Below are 23,584 nucleotides of genomic sequence, written 5' to 3'. Positions count from 1 at the left end.
CATACCCAGGAACTCTCATGTCAAATTTCATAAAGATCGGTCCAGTAGTTTAGTCTGAATCGCTCTACACACACACACACACACACAGACACACACACACACGCACATACACCACGACCCTCGTTTCGATTCCCCCTCGATGTTAAAATATTTAGTCAAAACTTGACTAAATATAACAAGTCGCGTAAGGCGAAAATACAACATTTAGTCAAGTAGCTGTCGAACTCACAGAATGAAACTGAACGCAATGCAACGCAGCAAGACCGTATACTCGTAGCATCGTCAGTCCACCGCTCATGGCAAAGGCAGTGAAATTGACAAGAAGAGCGGGGTAGTAGTTGCGCTGAGAAGGATAGCACGCTTTTCTGTACCTCTCTTCGTTTTAACTTTCTGAGCGTGTTTTCAATCCAAACATATCATATCTATATGTTTTTGGAATCAGGAACCGACAAGGAATAAGATGAAAGTGTTTTTAAATTGATTTGGACAATTTAATTTTGATCATAATTTTTATATTTTTAATTTTCAGAGCTTGTTTTTAATCCAAATATAACATATTTATATGTTTTTGGAATCAGAAAATGATGGAGAATAAGATGAACGTAAATTTGGATCGTTTTATAAAAAAAAATTTTTTTTTACAATTTTCAGATTTTTAATGACCAAAGTCATTAATTAATTTTTAAGCCACCAAGCTGAAATGCAATACCGAAGTCCGGGCTTCGTCGGAGATTACTTGACCAAAATTTCAACCAATTTGGTTGAAAAATGAGAGCGTGACAGTGCCGCCTCAACTTTCACGAAAAGCCGGATATGACGTCATCAAAGACATTTATCAAAAAAATGAAAAAAACGTCTGAGGATATCATACCCAGGAACTCTCATGTCAAATTTCATAAAGATCGGTCCAGTAGTTTAGTCTGAATCGCTCTACACACACACACAGACACACACACATACACCACGACCCTCGTCTCGATTCCCCCCTCTATGTTAAAACATTTAGTCAAAACTTGACTAAATGTAAAAATAAAAAATAAAAAAAAGCCACGTTTAAAAACATCAAGGATGATGAAAATGAAATCGTGATTTGGTCTTTGGTGTTTAACTCCGTCCATGACAAAGGCTTATTGATTTAAGAGAAGTCATGGCCAGGTTCTATGTGTTTTGCTTTTGCTCTAGGTTGTTGTAGATGGTAAACGATAATATGTGATGTGTGAAAGAATGTTCAACACTGCCGAAAAAGCAAAGAAAATGACCCTGAAAAGTCACTTATGTGGCTTTTCATAGTGAAATCCCGATGACGGTGGATAGATATTATGAATCTTGGCACTTCAAATGGACCATCGAAGAGGCCATCACGAATATATAAAACTAAAAGTCCTCTGTCAATCTGTCTGCAATTGGAGCTGTTACGGGGAATTGACCTAACACAAAAAGTGATTAATGATTCTTATCATACTTATTCAGGGCCGGGGGAAGGTAAAGGCAGCAGAGCACAGGAGATGGCCACCGCCCCAATAAAGCGTGAACACGGTTTACTCGCACTGCATTGCGATCACTACGTCCAGGACCGACTGTATCAGCAACGTTCATGCACGGGAGGTTCAAACGCTAGTCATTGTCAAAAGCCCACTATACAAAATCACACAAAAAATATAAGTGTGCAAGTCAGATGAATTCAAATCTGAATTTGATTTATTTGTATCATTTTTACGAGAACATTAATTACAGTACAACAGGAAACTAAAAACCAGATCAAAAACATAAAGGAAATAAATGTAATAAGTAACGTACACGTAAAAAAGACGGTTTGATATATTATTTTGAAAGCGTATGCGCTATTTATAAGTTAATCACAGGAAGCTTCTTCATCAATGACTGAAACCAGTCTTTATCTTTTATTTTTTTTATTTCTTAAAGGTGGTCCATTTCAGGGTCCACATACATACTTAAAACATAAATCTTCGGTCAGTTGTTTTATTTTGTTATATGTTAATTTGTAGACACTGCTCTGCATTGTATCATTTGTTGGTTAACATCGCACGGATGCTCCAGGCAATATGGGCATGCGAATGGAGAAACTGACCCAGTTGTAGCCTACGAAAACGTCATATCCGAAAGACACGTTACAATAATTCAAATAGAAACACATCATTACAACAAACGTCAACGAGAATTGTCACCATTAACACAATAGGTCCCGTGACTAAAATTGATCGGTCAGATACCACATCCCATTACCCAACTCTCGTGTATATGATTCTTGGTATGTCATTATATGCAAAGTAATTGTTCATAAAGTCAGTTCGGTAGATTTCTCTATTTTTTCGCACTTGTTTCAAAACACTTTGAAAATATCACAGAAAAACTATAAGCAAAATACACTTCTAGCGAAGAAAACTGTTTGGGTCAATCGCTGTCGTATGTTTTTAATTATATAGATTACAATCACAAGGGGGAAAAAAACCAAGATATGTTTTCAAGGGAAGTTACGAACCGTTGGTTTACTATTGGCCTAACAGACATCGAGGTCACTTCTGGATCAATTTTGTCGATGACAGTCCAAGAACGTGATCTTAATAATCAACCAAGAAATAAAGCGTGAAGCCTTCATTTAATTGCTTAGTTTAAGACTGTGCTGTACAACGTTTGATGCCGTGATGTCCAAAAGGATCACTTCTGAACTTGCGAACATCGGAAACATGACAAATATTTCTTGCGCCACAAATACACTGATTCATTTGCATCAAGCACTAAACGCTTTTCTGTTCCCCTGCATACCTGAAGCGACAAGCTGTCCCCAGTAATAAATGGAGGCGATGTAACAAGGCACAGAATAGTAACACATTTGGAAAAGAAGAATGTTCCACTGTTCCTCATAAAAACACAATAGGATAATGTTTCATGGCTCATGCTGCATTCCTAACACAGTCTTCAAAAGTACTTCGACTTTTAATAAACGTGCTTGCGGTGACATTTACGCGGACATCTGCAATCTGCAAAGACCCAATTATTTCCCGAATAAACGTGGCTAATTGCTTCTCGTTTAAATACATATCTTCAGAAATAAGTGGAACAAAAATGACTAAACATTGTGCTGTGTAATGTTACGAAAAGACTTACAGCAGACTCCGTTCAAAGGACCGAAGTAGTCAGTTTTACAGTCGCACACACGTTCACCGCTCCATGCGGGACATTCCAAGTTGGTGCTGGCTGCTCCGCACGTCGTGGTTTTATTGTTGTCTACGCACACCTTGCCGACCTTCTCGTTCGAGATGGTGCCTGCACACACACACACACACACACACACACACACACACGTACACACACATGCACACATGCACACACAAAGAGTTAGCAGCAAATATGGCGTTGCATTCGATATGCAGGCAAGATTATAACATCTATGTATGCAAGCTAATTGAATATAGCTATTTTGCCGTAAAATCCATCTTCTACAACGCCACACATTTTCCCAGGCTTTTGCTTGCAGTCAGACCAGCCTTCCATTTGAAAAAGTACCCCAAATCAGCAGCCTGGCCGATTAGTCTGCACAGTGGGAATTGTTGTCTGCACCCGAAAGACGTTTCGAAAACAAACGTGGAGGTACTCTTTGCTGTTATGGAAGGGAACAATGAGACGGCACGAAGATGAATCAAAACACAATTTGGGGGGGACAGAGCATTGGGCGGAAGGGCCCATCATGACGTTGCTTTATTTATGAAGTCAACGAGCACAAAGCTATAATTTATGAAAAAAAAGTTTTACACATTTTTGAGATGGTTCAACGTCAATGTGTAAAGAGTATTCATTAAGTATGACCCTCCCCCCCCTCCCACCCCCAAGAAAAGAAAAACGAAAACACGCGGGCGTGTGTTTTTGTGATAACTATAATATTACTTCATGCTTTAGCTGTGATTCTGAAGAAAATTAATGTGATATATTTTGGTGGTTACTTTGTTGTTTTATCAGTGTTGTCAGGATTCTAATTCGTGTGGTGGTAATAACTAGCTTTTATTTGGAGTTTTATGTTTCTTTGCCAACAGTTGCACACGTATGCAAGTCACCTACTAAATTACTACAGGTGAGGTGGACACGAAGTGAACGCGGTGCAAGGTAAAGTTCGTGTGTGTGTGGGTGTGTGTGTGTGTATGTGTGTGTGTGTGTGTGTGTGTGTGTGTTTGTGTGTGTGTGTGTGTGTGTGTGTGTGCGTGTGTGTTCAATTCGATGAACATTATGTCTGATTGTGTTTGATTTTGTGTTTTTATGTATTGAATGTACTCAAGCCAAGCAACATTCCTGTGTACTACAAGTGGTGTTAATAAAATCTCGTCTTATGTTTTTTCATTATAATTATGTACACGATATTTTATTCTTTGTACCAATTAATTTCATTTCAATTTTTTTTGTATAATGGCCCTGTTTGTTCCTCTCAGCAACCATAGCAAAGTATTTTATGAATATGAATCATGAAGAGTTATCTTTGTGAATCTAGATATAGATGATTATGAAAAAGATAGTCTTTGTTCACACAGGAACATACGCGGACTGATTTGTTTCAGATTATTTTGGGGTTGAAATGACCCACCTTTTACCCCCCGCGGGTTAGGGGGAAGAATTTACCCGATGCTCCCCAGCATGTCGTAAGAGGCGACTAACGGATTCTGTTTCTCCTTTTACCCTTGTTAAGTGTTTCTTGTATAGAATATAGTCAATCTTTCTTTCTTTCTTTATTTGGTGTTTAACGTCGTTTTCAACCGCGAAGGTTATATCGCGACGGGATATAGTCAATGTTTGTAAAGATTTTAGTCAAGCAGTATGTAAGAAATGTTAAGTCCTTTGTACTGGAAACTTGCATTCTCCCAGTAAGGTCATATATTGTCCTACGTTGCAAGCCCCTGGAGCAATTTTTTGATTAGTGCTTTTGTGAACAAGAAACAATTAACAAGTGGCTCTATCCCATCCCCCCTCCCCCCCCCCCTTTCCCCGTCGCGATATAACCTTGAACGGTTGAAAACGACGTTAAACACCAAATAAAGAAAAGACCCACCTTGTGACACATCATTTTGGCCTTTTGACATTCTACCGATCAGGTGTCGATTAGTATGCGCTTAAAAGTCTAATCTGTTTGGTTTTGTGTATAGTTCACACAAGCCCAAACCAATATTTGGTATATTTTCCGGGAAGTTAGAGCAACGGTGTGTTAAACGTTTCTCTGCGCAATTAGATATACATAAAACAATAATACGTAGTGCACACAGTGAAACTCGCCACTCACCTGTGCATGTTCCAGTTGCAAGATCAACGGCTTTATCGGCGTTACAAACACAAACATCATCAATGCACTGCGTGGTAACATCAGAGCACTCGGATCCATCACCAGTACACGTAACCAACCATTTTCCATCGTTGCCGGAGGCGAGAGCTGAAAGTGCAAATAGTCTTATTCACGTCATAGATGCTACACATAGTCTTGTTCACGTTAAAATTCATTACACGTTCATGTGTGTGTGTGTGTGTGTGTGTGTGTGTGTGTGTGATCATATGAAGAGAGTCACTGGTGGTCTGAGGTTGTGAAATGTTTTTTCCCTCTTTGTTGTTAGTGAAAGCTGCGCTCTCTCTCTCTCTCTCTCTCTCTCTCTCTCTCTCTATCTCTCTCTCTCTCTCTATCACTGACTGATGATACGCATGCAGACGAGTACAGATTGTTTTCTTATTTTGCTCATAACGGATTTAAGTAACACTGTAAGGAATAGAGGTTGAATGTTCAGGGCACTTGGCGGTAACAGCAGAATTGAAATATTTTCAGAAAAAGTGTATAACCTTGTTTCTTCGACACGCGTTTGCAAAGCGACGACTTAAGCTAGGGAAGTATTCTCGTAGCGTTAAGTCGAACCTTTCAGCGAAATGTATGCTAATGGCCTTATGCACGAGAGAGAAGTTCGCGACTACTTCGAAAGTTTTGAACGTCTTCGGATGTACTTCCGCCTTACTTTATTCTGCAAGGGTCGGAAGGAGGGTTCGGCAGTTTTTGAGAAATGCATTTCACACACACACACACACACGCACACACACACACACACACACACACACACACACACACACACACACGCTCGAACACACGCTCGCACGCACTCACGCGCGCGCACACACACACACACACACACACACACACACACACACACACACACACACACACACACACACAGGGAGAAAAAGCTCGCTCTTCGCATTCAGTCATAACTTGACTGAATGTCAAAATGCTGGTTTAGGATCAACACCAAGTAAGACATCGAGAAAAAGTTGCTATTTGCCTGCTTCAAACTGCCGCTCTTTTACGTCAGAAAATTGCTTGATTTTATTTCACGGCGTGAAAGGATGGATTTGAATCAGAAGAAACACCTCTAGCGATATTTAAGAAGCTAACAGGAAATCAAAGGTAAATTTGATGCTTCATTTTTTTGGCCTCTTCCCCCATTTTGACACACACACAAAACTAATTTTTCCTGGTATTGTTACATGGTCTGTACGATGATTATACATACCGCATTCATCAGTTGCTACGATGTAGATGGGTCCCTTGCACGTACACGTGTTGCTTTCACATGTTGCCCCCGAAACACACATTTTGGCGAATTCAGTACCGGCGCAGCTTTGGCCTTGTTTGATCACTGTAACCATAATCATACATGAGAGACGTAATCTGCTAACTCTGTTACACACACACACACACACACACACACACACACACACACACACACACACACACACACACACACACACACACACACACACACACACACACACGTTTGACTTCTTTTTTTTTAAATCGGAATCAACATTGTGTACACAAGTTTGTGCAACTAATACAACCGCAAAAGGTACCAGTCGGCCGTTGTTTAAACACATTTTTAGTAACTGTGTAGTGTCAGCAGCAAGCCTGATCTCGCTAGTCGGAGTGGCACATCTTAGCGTAGCAGTAGAAGATCGTTGACGGTGTTCAGTAATGGGTCTGTCCCGAGCCAACGGACGCAGCCCACTACCTGCTATGCCCCCTACTAACGACTTTGACTGAGTGAGCGCCCCCTCGAGAGTGCAGACCGCCACTACGTCCCTCCGTCGATCCCCCGGAACGTCACACGTTGAAGACTGACAGCAGAAGTACTATTCAGGGAAGGATGGAACAGAAACACTGAGACCAAGGTCACCATGAGAGCTCCGGGCATGAAGGGCCACAAGAGCAAAGACAATTTAGAACGTTGAATGATGAATGCGATGAGGATGATTATAATGATGATGCTATGAATTTCCAATTTGGTTTGAGACTACGTGACAGGGCGGCACTTATGTACAGACCTGCTAGTGCCTTATCCCCGTTCGGGTGTACACGCAAGCACAAGTCCAAGTGCGCACGGAAAAGATCCTGTAATCCATGTCAGAGTTCGCTGGGTTACAGAAACACGAAAATACCCAGCATGCTTTCCCCGAAAGAGGCGTATGCTGCCTGAATGGCGGGGTAAAAACGGTCATACACGTAAAAATCCACTCGCACAAAGACATGAGTAAACGTGCGAGTTTCAGCCCACGAAGATGAAGAAGAAGAAGACCTTGAAAACTTCCATGTAGAGTTTCATAACGATATGTCAGGCAGTTTTCCTTGAAGCGCTCCACACACACACACACACACACACACACACACACACACACACACACACACACACACACACACACACACACACACACACACACACACACACACCCCACCACCACCACAACCACCACCACCATCACCCTCGTCTCGATTCTGAAAACATTCAGTCAAAACTTTACTTAATGTAACAACAACGTCAACAACAACAACGACAACGACAACCCACTCACAGCATCTTTTCACCACCTTGTCACAGACTGATGGTGGAGTGGATACGCAGCTGTCACTTGCAGTACATTTGCCACCGAGACCTATGTCGGCTCCCAACGCACCTGTTTGAAGGACACATTACAATACTATTGTTTGATTGCATACGGTTTAACGATCTCCTTCACCTTTTTTTCCCCTTCAAAATTGAAAGGTAAAGGAGATCGCTTAACCGTATGCACGTGAATACTATGATAAATATCTATCATGTAGATAAAGTTTAATTAAATATGTTGACCTCCTTACACAGTGAATTTAGTATGAGAACAGAGGAATTTGCGAATTTCTTGAAATTGTTGAAAATGATCTAGACTCACAAATAAAACGGGAAAGACAAAAGAATTTCCAGGCAACTTACAGAAAATCCACCTAAATTTTTGTTCTTCCATAGTATTACATTGATCGCTGACAATACAGACAAGGAAGCATAATGTGTGTTTTATACGCTATGAAACTTACTGTTTTGAGTTCAAATCGATGAAAAGTTATAATATAAATTTGATTGTCTGTTTCTGTTTTCTGTTTCTTATAACTTCTTTCGTATGGTGTTATGCATAAAAAATTTTTTTAATCTTAAATCGACCATGACTTTGTAGAGGCATGGCCAACCAAGATTAATGTTATTTGCTGGCGTTCTCTGCTGCCATGAGTTTTATTACAAACTTATTAATGTTATGAATGATGTGATTATGGTGTTTTACAGGTACATTTTCTGAAAATGTCAAAACAATGAGGTCTATCTATCTATATCTATATACGGCTTGTGTGTGTCTGTCTGTCTGTCACTTCGCGATGCACGGCCAAAGCTCTCGATGGATCTGCTTCAAATTTGGTGGGCATATTCAGGTAGACCCCGGACACAATCTGGTTGATGAAAATTTTCAACACGTGCTCTCAGCGCGCAGCGCTGTACCGATTTTGGTTTTTCTGTACATCCATTCCCAGTAACTCTTCCTTATCTTCTCCAGTGCTTTGCGCGTTTATCTCCCTTTCTTCGTGTGGCGTCAATCGCGTTTCGGCTCTACTTCTTGCCGGCGAAGCCGGGTATTCATCTAGTTTCTAATATTAGGTCTGTTTCAATGAAAAGCATCACGTATTACTTTGTTGCAAATGAATGGTTCTAGGAACATCCCAAATATCCTTCTACGTAGTTACATTTGCAAAGAGTGCAGAAAGTATCTTTTAGTTTAATAATGCTTTGTCAAATTAATTTTTCTGACATAAAAATGATTCCTGATTTAGGGGGTATATCTCTTATAAGGCATACCAACTGAACTGTCGAAATAAAAACTAAAAATAAAGGACGTCACGCATCACAAGAAATAAGAAACTGAAAGCACTAGTGCATGACGTAGTAACGAAATATCGATTGGTGTTTCTTGTACAGCATTCATCTGGCTTGCTACTGGTTAGAAAGTATTTGTTTTTCTGTACAAATTCATACTTGCAATGTAGTGTTTGTGAGATAACTACTGTTTCGATGAAGCATGTTTTTGGTATTAAGTTGGTCGACTTTGATATAAAACTGCCCATAGTTGCTGCTAGTTGACACACTGACGATTGGTCTAATTGGAATCTACAGACATTAAGCTTTCCGAAAACATACAGTTATCGAGTATACAAAACCGGTGCCTTAGAGTCGTCCTGAAACCTTTGCTGGGCACTGTATGTATCCCTCACAGACACACTCTTATGCGCGATACCGCATCAGCCAACATGAGAAAAAAACCTGCCAGTCTGTCCATTATTGTAGCAATTTTCTCTGAACACTTATGAAACAATATACCTTGTTTTCCTGGTAAACAAAAAGGGGGACAGGGAGACATTTTGCTGTGAAAATCGATAAAGCCGTTCACATGCATTTTTGCGACAACGTTGTTTATTTCCATATTGAAGATATGAGTAGCCTACCGACAAAATATATACTCAGGATGTTGTGTAAACCGTTTATAATAGCAAAACAAAACGTTTCTTTCCATCACAACTACCGGTACATGTACAAATATCAGATATAACGAGTACAACATACCTCCGTTTAAATATGCTGGCCGATTTTAAAGCAACTTTTTATGACACACCTTATCAAGATTAACGGAATGTGTGACGTCATCGTAATTAGTACATTTATGAAACATTAATCAACAAGGTGAGCGGACGTCAGATAATTATAAACAGTATGTTTTATTAGTTTTCAATGATGTGAAGAGGTCTTAAAAACACAAAAAACCATACAATTAAATTAATGAAGGCTAATTTTCAGTGGAAAGAGCGGAATCACTGAAAAGTGCTCATTAACGTTAACGGCGGTTTTTTGCACCCTAATTCCATGAAATGCAAGTTAAAAAAAAAGCTACCAACGAAAAGATAAGCCTCTTTTCTATCAATCGATGCTTTTCATGTAATATATTGTGCCAAAATGAAGAAAATCACCACAGGTCCAAAAACTGAGGGTATGACGCTAATAGCCTAATTTGTGCAAAAAATACTACTCTGTATTTGACAGTTTGAATATAATTTGTTTTAATTATTTTGTTGCAATTTGTTGGTTCTAGGAACATCCACGGTATCCTTCTACTAAGTTAAAATGTCAAAAATGCAGAAAGTATAATTTAGTGTAATTATATGCTTTGTCAAACGAATGTTTCTGACAAAAAAATATTCCTGATTATATATCTCTTATAAGGCATGACAATTGTTCTGTTGAAGAGAAAACTGTAACAGCTTGCGGCAACTCAAAGCACGAAATACCAACTGGTGTTTCTTTTAAAGCATTCATGTGGCTTGCTCATGGTTGGAAAGTATTTGTTTTTCTCTATATATTCATACTTGCAGTGTACTGTTTTCGAGATAAGTACTGTTTTGATGAAGCATGTGTTTGGTGTTTAGTGGGTCTGTTTTGACCAAAAAATGCACATAACTGCTGGAAGGTGACACACTGACAATCGGTCTCATTAGAATCTATAGACATTGAGATTTCAGAAAATATATAGTTATTGACTTTTAAAGTCGTCCCAAAACCTTTGCTATCCGCTCCACTATTACAATGACTTAAAATGAGTGACTGTAAACGTAAGCGAAGGGCTTCGACAACCAGAGTTTTCTCCCTTGATTTTTTTTTCGTTATTATAATTATTATTATTATTATTATTATCAAGGCAGGGCCGGACTACCGGGGGGGTTATGGGGGTTGCGCAACCCCCCCCCTAGCCTAAACATGTACCTTACTTATTTAATATTTTTTTTATTATTGCTTATTTTATGCCGTTTCATGCAAGGAGCGACCATTTTCCTATCTCATAATATGACCTACCCATCAGCTTCGCCCCCTGACCCCCACAACGAGGGGGGTGGGGGGGTTCTAGGGTTTCCGGACCCCCCCCCCCCCCCCCAGCCAAAAAATAAAAATATTGAATGAGGTATGCATTTCTTTATTTTACATTGAGTTTCAATTTTTGGGGTATTAATCAGTGACAAAATCTGCTGCCTGAAACTGGTAATGATCATCCTCAGAATGCACCAGATTGCACCATTTTGCATCCTTTTTTTCAAAATTTTCCGGGGGGGCATGCCCCCGGACCCCCCTAGCAAGCTAGGCGCTTCGCGCCGTCGGCTCGGCGCTTTGCGCCTTCACACCCATATCTTCACAATATACTTTTGAAAAAAACCACCCATAAAATGAACTGATCCGCCCCTGCCGCCACCCTGGCAACCCCCCCCCCCCCCTCTTTGCCTAGTCCGGCCCTGCAAGGGGAGCTTATATAGCGCGAACCACAACTGTGCTCTCCGCGCTTTGCATATTATTCTCAAAAATGTTCTGTTTTTGAGTTTTTAGTTTGGTAAAACATAATGTAACATTGTTGTCCTAGTTGAGCAAGTGTACATTTATCGTTTGAATGGCATTTCGTCACTCATGTTTAAAAAATAATAACGGTGTGTCTGCTTAATATGTTTTAGAAAGGCGACTTATTGTGTTTGCAGATGATTTTATATTACTTTTCCTAAATGGGAAAACTAAGCATACAACCACGTTATGTCCCAAAATAGTCGCTAGTACTGGGGACAGAAATAGTCAGTTAGACTGGGAAAATTACAGAAAAATGCTTCGGTAACCATGAAATACGCAGCGTATTCACCTCCTAAGCTAACAGAGACCAAGAAATTTGGTTGATTAAAATCAACAGGGGTCGAAGCCGTGTTATAATAAAAGAAGCAGTGATGTGCGGATACATGTGAAAGTAAGCAGTTGTCCCTCGAATGGTCTTCATGAACATGTAAGAGCTGTCATGCAAAGATGAAGTGGTATTAATATTATTAGTATCCTTTGCACAAAATTCTACGTTGTCTTCCAGTTGCAAATGAAGATTAGATTTCCATGTAGATTGATGCATCTTGTCTGAGAAGTAACTTGTCATATGCTTCTGCTGACTGAAGCAAATAGGGGCCTACATCATATCTTTTCTGAACCGAGAGTCTACATTGTAAAGTCTGTTTCGCAAGTACACGTACATTGCAAGCCATAGTTTTCTGTCTCTTGCATGTCACTGAATCCATTTCTGCCCTCAGCAAAAAGCCATGCAAATGCCATTTCCTCTCCATTTTCAATTTCGTACAATTATATTCACAGGGCTATGTTTCATTATAATAATAATAAATGAGCATTTATATAGCGCAACATCATAACTTTACAATTATGCTCTTTGCGCTTGACACATTTAAAATTAAAACACAGTTATACAAGCATTTACATCTACATTCATAGTCAACAACGCTTCATTAAAAGCATACACTATCACACATACATTACAAAAGATTCTTCCACTAACTAAGTAATAAACAAGTCGCGTAAGGCGAAAATACAACATTTAGTCAAGTAGCTGTCGAACTCACAGAATGAAACTGAACGCAATGCAACGCAGCAAGACCGTATACTCGTGGCATCGTCAGTCCACCGCGCACGGCAAAGGCAGTGAAATTGACAGGAAGAGCGGGGTAGTACTTGCGCTGAGAAGGATAGCACGCTTTTCTGTACCTCTCTTTGTTTTAACTTTCTGAGCGTGTTTTTAATCGAAACATATCATATCTATATGTTTTTGGAATCAGGAACCGACAAGGAATAAGATGAAAGTGTTTTTAAATTGATTTCAAAATTTAATTTTGATAATAATTTTTATATATTTAATTTTCAGAGGTTGTTTTTAATCCAAATATAACATATTTATATGTTTTTGGAATCAGCAAATGATGGAGAATAAGATGAACGTAAATTTGGATTTTTTTACAATTTTCAGATTTTTAATGACCAAAGTCATTAATTAATTTTTAAGCCACCAAGCTGAAATGCAATACCGAAGTCCGGGCTTCGTCGAAGACTACTTGACCAAAATTTCAACCCATTTGGTGGAAAAATGAGAGCGTGACAGTGCCGCCTCAATTTTCACGAAAAGCCGGATATGACGTCATCAAAGACATTTATTAAAAAATAAAAAAAAACGTATGGGGATATCATACCCAGGAACTCTCATGTCAAATTTCATAAAGATCGGTCCAGTAGTTTGGTCTGAATCGCTCTACACGCACGCACACACGCACGCACACACGCACACACGCACACACGCACACACACACATACACCACGACCCTCGTTTCGATTCCCCCTCGATGTTAAAACATTTAGTCAAAACTTGACTAAATGTAAAAACATGAATAAAATAGATAGTAAAAAACAAGGAAATACCAGCTGAATACCCTTAATCAAACAGAACATGTTATCAACAATGCTGAAAACAGTCCTAGATGTTTATATATACATTATCACTAAAACAACAAATACACTACATGTAGCCTACTGATGGACTGAGAAAACAAAATCAGGGGTTGTATTTCTTGAAGAGGTGCGTTTTAAGTGCTCGTTTGAATGCTTGGGGTGACTGAGAGTGGCGGATGTGAAAGGGGAGAGAATTCCATTGTGTGGGTGCGCAGAAAGTAAAAGTGCGTTGTCCGTATGTTTTGGTTTGGGTGTGTGGAATGGTAAGGATGCGACAGTCAGAAGAGGCACGGAGTTGTCTTGTTGGAGAATAGACGGTGAGGAGTTCAGAGAAATAAGCAGGAGACGAGCCAGAAAAAAAGTTAAAGCAGAGGGTGGACAGTTTGTAGTCAATGCGGGCTTGAATAGGTAACCAGTGCAGTGTGTGAAGAAGTGGTGTTGCGTGGTCTCGTTTTCGTGCTTTGAGAATGAGGCGTGCTGCCGAGTTTTGGACTTTTTGTAGTTTATGCAGGAGGTACAGAGGACAGCCAGAGAGAAGAGAGCTGCAGTAGTCAAGCTTAGAAAGAACAAAGGCACAGACAAGAGTGTTAGTTGTTTGAGAGGAGAGTGTGTGGCGAATGGTGCTGATCTTACGAAGCTCAAAATAAGCTGCTCTACAGACTAAAGATATATGTTTGTTAAGGGTCATGTCAGATGAAAGGGTGAATCCAAGGTTTCTAGCTGATTGTGAGAAAAGAATGTCGGTATTGCCTATTTGAACAGAAACAGGTTGGGGAGAGGGAAATGTAGTGTTCTTCTTTTTGCACAGTAAGACTTCAGTCTTATCATCATTCAGCTTGAGTTTGTTATCGACCATCCAAGATTTAACATCGGTGATGCATGTCTGAATGGTCTGGATGGCGGAATGTGTCTCTGCAGGGGGACTGGGTTTATACAGCTGGGTGTCATCAGCAAAAGACTGATTTAAAACAGAATGGTTTTGAATCAGTGTGGAGAGGGGCTTAGTGTACATGATGAAAAGGATGGGACCGAGTACTGAACCTTGAGGAACGCCGAAAGAAAGTGGGGTTGGAGCAGACATCTGGCCATCGACAAGCACATCCTGAGTCCTGCCAATGAGATATGACTCAAGCCATGCTAGCGGTGGACCGGATATGCCGTACAGAGTCTGAAGTCTATGGAGAAGCGTGACATGGTCAATCGTGTCGAACGCTGCAGAAAGGTCAAGTAGGGTAAGCACTGACACATCACCACCATCCAGAGCAGACAGAATGTCACTGATTACTTTAAGTAGGGCTGTTTCAGTACAGTGAGAAGGGCGATAAGCGGACTGAGAGTGCGAGATCAAATCATGGGTGTTCAAATATGACAACAGCTGCTTCAAAACTACCTTTTCAAAAACTTTGGACAAGAATGATAAATTAGATACAGGACAATAATTCTTCAAAATATTGACATCAAGACTAGGTTTTTTGAGAAGTGGTTTGACAAGTGCAGTTTTGAACAATGATGGAAAAACACCAGATAACAGGCTATCATTGACAATTTGAGTAAGAGTTGGCAACAACACATCAAGATTCTCAAAAAGCAGTGGTGTGGGTATGGCATCAAGTGGACAAGTTGTTGGTTTGGACCTCAGAATAATGGATTTAAGGTCTTTTTCACTGATTGGCTGAAATGATGGACATACAACGTAGGTGAAGTGTGTGTAACTCGTTCAAGTCCCCCCGCGGGTTAGGGGGAAGAATTTACCCGATGCTCCCCAGCATGTCGTAAGAGGCGACTAACGGATTCTGTTTCTCCTTTTACCCTTGTTAAGTGTTTCTTGTATAGAATATAGTCAATTTTTGTAAAGATTTTAGTCAAGCAGTATGTAAGAAATGTTAAGTCCTTTGTACTGGAAACTTGCATTCTCCCAGTAAGGTACTATATTGTACTACATTGCAAGCCCCTGGAGCAAATTTTTCATTAGTGCTTTTGTGAACAAGAAACAATTGACAAGTGGCTCTATCCCCTCTCCCCCCTTTCCCCGTCGCGATATAACCTTCGTGGTTGAAAACGACGTTAAACACCAAATAAAGAAAGAAAGAAAGAACTCGTTCAAGGCTTGACTGAGATGCAGAGTTATCAGCAGGAACCATAACTTCATGTTGTGTTTCTTTAAAGTTTTGTTCAAAATCCCAACAAACACTATCACCATGTGACTTGCTTAGCTTTGATCCAGCGTTGTGCAAGTCCAAGTCTGCGTAGATTGGATTATTGACTTTTAACCACTTTAAAGTGAATAAAATGTTATCAGGTAAAATTTTATGTTTGGAAATAACTCTAGTATGTCCATTTTCATAACAGATTTTCGGTTTCAGTTTGATGCAGAGGAAGTTGGTTGAGAATATCCGACACTATTCACGGGTAAATGCAAAACACTGCAACGCTCACAAAACTGACCACCTGGCAGTCAGGAAAATCTGAAGTTTGCAACTTGAATTAACTTTTTTTCAGAAAATGTGAGACATTTGAGAACCTCTGGAATAGGATCAAGTGTTATTTCTATGAAAACTTGCATGTATTGCCCCTTTTGACAGGTGTGAATGACATGTTAAGCACGAGACAGCATTTTTGTCAAGTCCCAATCTTTGCCTGAATGTATCCATACTATATTTGCTTTTTCATGAGTAACACTGTTTTTCAAACAAAAATCTGTGACAGGAGTGGCAATGGAAAGATGACCTTTGTCTGATACCAACTTCATAGTTATAGTTATGCAGATGGGAAGTGAGGAAGCTGTTCGTTTGTTTTAACTTCACAACTACTTGCTACTCAGTTGATCCAGATCAAAAATAATGCATGGTTCATTTGGAATATCGCTATTTCAAGAGAGAAATTGGCTGCTTTCGAGGGGGAATCGAGACGAGGGTCGTGGTGTATGTGTGTGTGTGTGTGTGTGTGTGTGTGTGTGTGTGTGTGTGTGTGTGTGTGTGTGTGTGTGTGTGTGTGTCTGTGTCTGTGTGTCTGTGCGTGTGTGTTTGTAGAGCGATTCAGACCAAACTACTGGACCGATCTTTATGAAATTTGACATGAGAGTTTCTGGGAATGATATCCCCGGACTTTTTTTCTTTTTTTCGATAAATACTTTTGATGACGTCATATCCGGCTTTTTGTAAAAAGTTGAGGCGGCTCTGTCACACCCTCATTTTTCAATCAAATTGATTGAAATGTTTGTAAAGCAATCTTCGACGAAGGCCGAACTTCGGTATTGCATTTCAGCTTGGTGGCTTAAAAATTAATTATTGACTTTGGTCATTAAAAATCTGAAAATTGTAATACATTTTATTTTAATATAAAACGATCCAAATTTACGTTCATCTTATTCTACATCATTTTCTGATTCCAAAAACATATAAATATGTTATATTTGGATTAAAACAAGCTCTGAAAATTAAAAATATAAAAATTATGATCAAAATTAAATTTCCGAAATCGATTTAAAAACAATTTCATCTTATTCCTTGTCGGTTCCTGATTCCAAAAACATATAGATATGATATGTTTGGATTAAAAACACGCTCACAAAGTTAAAACGAAGCGCTGTTTTTATGGCCCAATAATCAAACTCCCTACAAACATAATGTTTAACGTTTTGGCAAATATGTGCATATGCACATCTTTAACATACACAATGCCAGCCTTAACCCACTGTTTAAAAAATAAACGTTTTATTTACGTACACAATGGCCGGGTTGTTAAATAAACATTCATCCAAATAATCCTTTCGCTCATTGATAATAGTATATGTACTATTTTCTAACCATACGTACAATACTTCTTTCCAAAATTGTGAGGATATCAAGTTCTATCCTGTAAAATCCTTGATACATGCTAAATATTTAAAACAAGCAAAATCTTTTCCTAAGACCTTCAAAAAATATGTCGGTATCATTTTCCATTGTTCATGCACATCATTCTGTTCGTTGTTATAGCTCATGCCAACAAAAAAGACGCTTGAATATCATGCACATTTATCATATTGAGACCACCTTTCGTAAAATCGGTACACAATACATTTCTCTTAACCTTTTCATTTGCCCTTTTGTTGGAATGCTTTTTCTTCCATAATTGTTTAAAGCATGTCCATCTGTTATAACAATTGATATGAGAGGAGAAGAATTTGCAAATGTTTTGATGCAGAAAATAGATAACCCGTTTTGGACCGATGCATTTAAACATTACAAGAAATTACATGGAAAATGTGACCCAAAAACTTTCAACGATTTTGTATCAGAATGTTTACATTATAATGTTAATATTCGCAGGGATAAAAAGCCAGTGTACATTAAAAATTGGATTGAGAATGGAATTGTTCAGATTGGTCATATTTTGGGACATAATGTATATTTATCCTATAGTGCGTTTAAAATGAAATATCCAAATGCGCGAGGATATTTTGTACCGTAAGAAGGTGTAATCCAGGCTGTAAAAAAATATCAGAGAAAAATCGGTTTAGAATTTGATAAACATTTTAATATGACAGAGTCCATTGTGTGGAAATGAACTTGTAAAGGTAAGACACAATTTATTTACCAACAATTGACTGAACATGTTACGGTCCCAAAATGTATCGAAAAAGGGTCTGAATCTACTGTTTGTTAGATAAGAAGGTTATTTTTCAACATGTTTTTAAAACAACAAAGGATACTTGTCTGAGATGGTTACAATACCGATTATTGTACAGAATTTTGCCGACAGAACGGTTTCTATTTTTGCAAAAAATTGTGGATACGTCATTGTGTACATTTTGTGGTAGAAATGAAGAAACCCTTATACATATGTTTTGGGAGTGTGATAAAGTGCAGACTTTTGGGATAGAATTTGTAAATTGGTTAAAGGCGAACTGCACCCATTGTGACAATTTAAAAGTTTCCAAAGAACTGGTTCTTTTTGGAGTTGCGAACAATGTAGTCACCGATAAAGTTTTTGATGTGCTAGTAATTTGTGCCAAACACCACGAATATATTTCCAAAATGAACAAAAAAGATCCTTCATTTTCAGACATTTAGTAGAAATGTTAAGCAAAGATTTATTTGTGAAAAGTATAACGCAGTTATGAATAATACATTAGATACATTTTGCAAGGATTGGCGCTTGTATATGCATGTTTTGATGTAACCCTTAGGTTCTTCTTTCTTACATATTTTTGATACTGCGACCACCAAGCCCTGATCAACACCACCCACCCACCCCCTGTGTGTTGTAATTGTCCAAGTGTGTTTTATGTTTTTGTCCGCTTGTTTCATGTAAACCCAAAAATTAAAAAAACTCCACAAAAAAGAGAATAAACAAATAAAATAAAAAAAGATTTTGTTGGGTTTTTTTGCCTTTGTGTACGCGAACTATGGTTGGAGTGGAGCGGTTTTGTTGGCTTATTTGCTTTTTATTTTTGTAGAATATGTTTTGGACTTTTGTATAATGCCAACATAGCTAAACAACGAAATGTCTGAATAAGTAAATAAATACACTACTGGAAAAGTAATAAAAAAAAATTATTTGAATCTTTATTTAGACAAAAGAAAATATTAAAATAACTTGCTAAAATAATATATCAGAATGGGACACTTAAGTTCAGGTAGGAGGGCAGTACTTTAGCCTTGTTTAAATAGAGCTATGCTTTGTGTTATAGGCACTTTGGTTGTTGGGTGTGGGAGGGGAGGGGGGTGGGGTCGGTGGGAGAGAGGATTGAGGGGTGGGAAGGAGGAAAGGGGATGAGGTTTTCAAAACAGATGTCCTATTTCAGCCTTATATATTGAGAGACACATGGTGTATGCTGGCTTCCATTGAAACGTGCAATGTTTATCTAAAACTTATGCGGTTTTTGTTTGTGTTCGTTGACAAGGGTGTGTAGATTGCGGAAATCTTGTTGGAGTGATTGGCAGCGGTCAAAGAGGTGTAAAAGAGATATTAACTTTCCACATTCACAGAGACGGGGAAAGAACTTATGAGCGCATCCATCTGTGCGAATTCTGCGAAGTATTTTAAGGAGGGGGGTGGGGAGTGTAGGCCTGTTTTGTTTTGTTTGTCGGGGCAGAATAAGCCAACCATGGGCATAGCCTTCTGTGTTTAATTCTGTTTCCCAATGACGCCACGCAACTTTGGCCATTTTGTGTTTTGCTTCCGTCTTTGTTAATTTTAGGTCATATGCTTGATCTGTGACAGCCTCTTTTGCTGCTCTGTCAGCCATATTATTGCCTCTGATCCCTGTGTGTGTGAGGGGATGTACATAAGGGTCAGTTCTGTTCCAGAGGCAATGATTTGGTGACAGAGGAACACTATTTCCGTCCGAAGCTCTTCCCGGTTTCTGGAACCATTTTGGAGAGCAGTCAGAGCTGATTTTGAGTCGGAGAGAATCACGACTCTTCTTGGGGGTCGAGGGAGGTCATTGACATAGTGGCATGCTCTTAAGATGGCGTACATTTTTGCAGTGACAATGGACACATCCTTGTTGAGTTTGAATTTGTTGGTTATTTTGAGGTCAGGAATGACAAAAGCACAGCCAGCTTGGCCATCATTTTGTTTTAAGCCGTCAGTAAATATTTGTAGGTGATCTCTGAAAATGTTTGAAATTATTTCTCTTCCTATTGATGAAGTACAGGGTTATCTTTCTTTGTTACACCCAGATCAAGTTCAGGGATGATAATGGGGGATTCCATGAACCAAAAGGGGAAGTGGTGAGAGAGAGAGAGAGAGAGAGAGAGAGAGAGAGAGAGAGAGAGAGAGAGAGAGAGAGAGAGAGGGGATGTGCGTGCGTGCGTGCGCACGCACGTGTGACTTAATGTGTCTGCGTGCGTGCGTGCGTGCGTGCGTGCGTGCGTGTATGCGCGTACGCGCGCGCGCGCGTGTGTGTGTGTGTGTGTGTGTGTGTATGTGTCTGAACAATCTCTATTCCAAAGATAACATATCTATTACAGGGGCGGACGAGGGGGGGGGGGGTTCTGGGGTTTCCGGAAACCCCACCCCCCCCCCCCCCACATTTTTTTTTTTATTTTTTTTTTTTTTTAGTTTCAATTTTTTGGGTCTTAATCAGTGACAAAATCTGCTGCCTGAAACTGGTAATGATCATCCTCAGAATGCACCAGATTGCACCATTTTGCATCCTTTTTTTCAAAATTTTCCGGGAGGGCATTTTCCCCGGACCCCCCCCCCAGCAAGCCAAGGCGCTTCGCACCGTCGGCTCGGCGCTTCGCGCCTTCACACCCATATCTTCTCAATATACTTTTGGAAACCTCCCCCATAAAATGAACTGATCCGCCCCTGTATTATTTTGTTGGAATCACGATACCAAAAAGAATCAGATGAAATTGTTTTAAAAATACTGAACCGATCTTCATGAAACTCTACATGAGATTTCCTTGGTATGAAGATCGGTCCAGTAGCCTAGTTTACTCACATATCGCTCTACACACACACACACACACACACACACACACACACACACACACACATACACACACACACACACGCGCACACACACACACACGCGCGTGCACACACACACACACACTCACACGCGCGCGCGCGTGCACACACACACACACACACCCACACACACACACACACACACACACATACACACACCAAGACCCTCGTCTCCATTCCCCGTCTATGTTAACACATGTAATCTAAAATTGACTAAAAGTAAACAAAACAAGAAATTCCTCCGAGGTAGGAAAAACACCCCCGTCCTTACCATTCTCACTGCCACCAACTGAGAAGGCACTGCTAACAAGTGTGGTTAAAATAAGTTGATTGAGTGGACAAAGAGACAGGCGGAGAAAAAGACAAATCAATATAACTCTTTCTGTAACACCTACTGACCGCATACAGAAAACAAAAGATCCCGAAAAAAAATCGGTTTGCGCTGCGCACTGAGAGCAGGTATTGAAATATCTCATCGACCAGATTTTGTCCGGGGTGTATCTGCCGCTTCGCCGGGTAGCAAGTAGAGCCGAATACCCGGCTTGAGTGGCGCACTGTACGCCGGCTTCGAACCATGGACCCGTCAAGCTTAGGTCCCTTCGAGACTCGTGGAATGGGAACAGCACGAACATGATTCAGGGGCCATAATGCCATTCCTGACCATACTAGTCGACGATGCCCTAGGTACCACATCACAAACAGAACTGTGCAATACACAGGTGTTTTCTACAGACACACTCAAACACACACACACACACAGAGAAGCCGTATATATATATATATCTATATCTATTGTATAAATATATAGAGATAGATGAGAGTGTATTTTTCGCGTGGCTATAAATTGATTCGACCTTTGCACTTTTACAGTGAGGATAATTTACGGGTCCAATTTACGTTCTGGACACTGCGGTGACCTTCTAAAAATAGTAACAGAACGCCGGGAATATCCGAAGATGCCCCCCTGCACCATACGAAGGAAGGGAGGTAAACGCTGAAAACATGGAGAAGATAAGGAAGAGTTATGCCGTAGTTGATCCCCCAAAAAACCCAAAATCCACCAATAACTCCCTAACCGTGTGTTTGACTGGTCCCAATTTTTGTAAGGACCGTCTCAGGAATGTATAGAACCTGTTCACCAAGTTTGGTGACGATCGGTCCGTTCATTCTTGAGATCTACTTGCGAACACAAACAAACACACAAACAAACAAACACATCGAGTGAAACCTATACACACCCCTATACCACACCGGTGACACTGTGACGGTTCCCCTACGCTTTGTGTTCGGTGCCCTGACCCTTTGTGTTCGGTTCCCACTCGGTTCCCACACGCCAAAATTCGCGGACAAAACATCCATTTATGGTAGTATTACGCAATGTTGCTCTCTGAGAATGGTCTTGTTAGATCTGTGAGTGTTTACACTACATGCCTAGGTGCTGTTGGATTGAAGGTTTTTGATATTTTAGCCGTTATTAGGTAGAATGCCTTCCACTTTACTGCAAAACTGCATAATTCGTAGCATCGGCAAGAAATATCCTACCAAAAAATGCCTGCTTGGAACTGTCGTTGGTCCAGCAAAAAGTTCAACATGTCTGTAGCAGACAGCCCAAGTTTCAAGATTGTAGGGCCATCCAAACAGCCGTAATAATAAAAACAACAAAAGTAGTCAGTGAAATTGGCTGTGTTCGGTCCCCCCACACTTTTGTGACGTAGGCGTGACGGTTCCCATAATTCATTGTGTCGGTCCCCACTTTCTGTGTCGGACCCCACTTTCGACCTAATTTCTCTGTGACGGACCCCACAACCAGCCTATTTTGTGTCGGTCCCCACACCTTCTTGGATTTATGACTTGCCGGTTACTTGTATCATTGTATTCATTGAATCTAATTGTCTCGGAGTTATTTTTCAGCAAAAACCGGCAAGGCAGCACCTTTTGTGATACCAAGTAAGTCAGATGACATCAGTATGTGTGTGTGTGTGTGTGTGTGTGTGTGTGAGAGAGAGAGAGAGAGAGAGAGAGAGAGAGAGAGAGAGAGAGAGAGAGAGAGAGAGAGAGAGAGACTAACTTTATTAGTTTATGCCACAAATAATATATAACATTATTTATCTCTGGGACGGTTCCCAGTATACCAGCAAATTATGTGTTGATCCACCCACACCTTCTTGAACTGGCCTTCCCAATATCTACTCTTAGTCTTACGGCCTTGGAGATATGCAATTTGGCACATTTTTAAAATAAAAGATCCACCTGTCGTATGTGAGATTCAGTTTTCAGAGCAAAATGCTGCCCAGGGACTTCTAGTGGTGATTGAAAAAAAAAGAGTACTTGCCTGTGTCAAGTATGTGTCTTTATCCACGCTTGTTGTAAGAGGCAACTTTTCCCAGCTCCTTGTGTTCATGACTGCTTTCTCTTAAAATTAATTACTTTAT

At 40.0% G+C, this 23,584-nt stretch overlaps 1 protein-coding gene across 2 annotated transcripts in view; it reads right to left on the bottom strand.

Annotated features, from left to right (window-relative positions):
• The window catches only part of LOC138957469 (cell death abnormality protein 1-like), a 37,563-nt gene extending 29,556 nt beyond the window's left edge, over window positions 1-8,007 (bottom strand). Inside the window, exons 1-4 of one of the 2 annotated variants that reach the window (XM_070328590.1) lie at window positions 7,885-8,007; window positions 6,549-6,674; window positions 5,282-5,428; window positions 3,127-3,285 (exon numbers count right to left, since the gene is read on the bottom strand). In XM_070328590.1, the coding sequence (XP_070184691.1) occupies window positions 3,127-3,285; window positions 5,282-5,428; window positions 6,549-6,630 (388 nt within the window). In that variant the 5' untranslated portion in view covers window positions 6,631-6,674; window positions 7,885-8,007. Of the gene's footprint in view, window positions 1-3,126; window positions 3,286-5,281; window positions 5,429-6,548; window positions 6,675-7,884 lie in introns of those variants that run through there. The other variant, XM_070328591.1, reaches the window with a different exon arrangement.
• Window positions 8,008-23,584: the final 15,577 nt, after the last annotated feature.

The sequence above is a fragment of the Littorina saxatilis genome, unplaced genomic scaffold (genome assembly GCF_037325665.1).
Source record: "Littorina saxatilis isolate snail1 unplaced genomic scaffold, US_GU_Lsax_2.0 scaffold_696, whole genome shotgun sequence".
Classification (NCBI taxonomy): domain Eukaryota; kingdom Metazoa; phylum Mollusca; class Gastropoda; order Littorinimorpha; family Littorinidae; genus Littorina; species Littorina saxatilis.
This window is presented reverse-complemented; position numbering and strand designations above follow the sequence as displayed.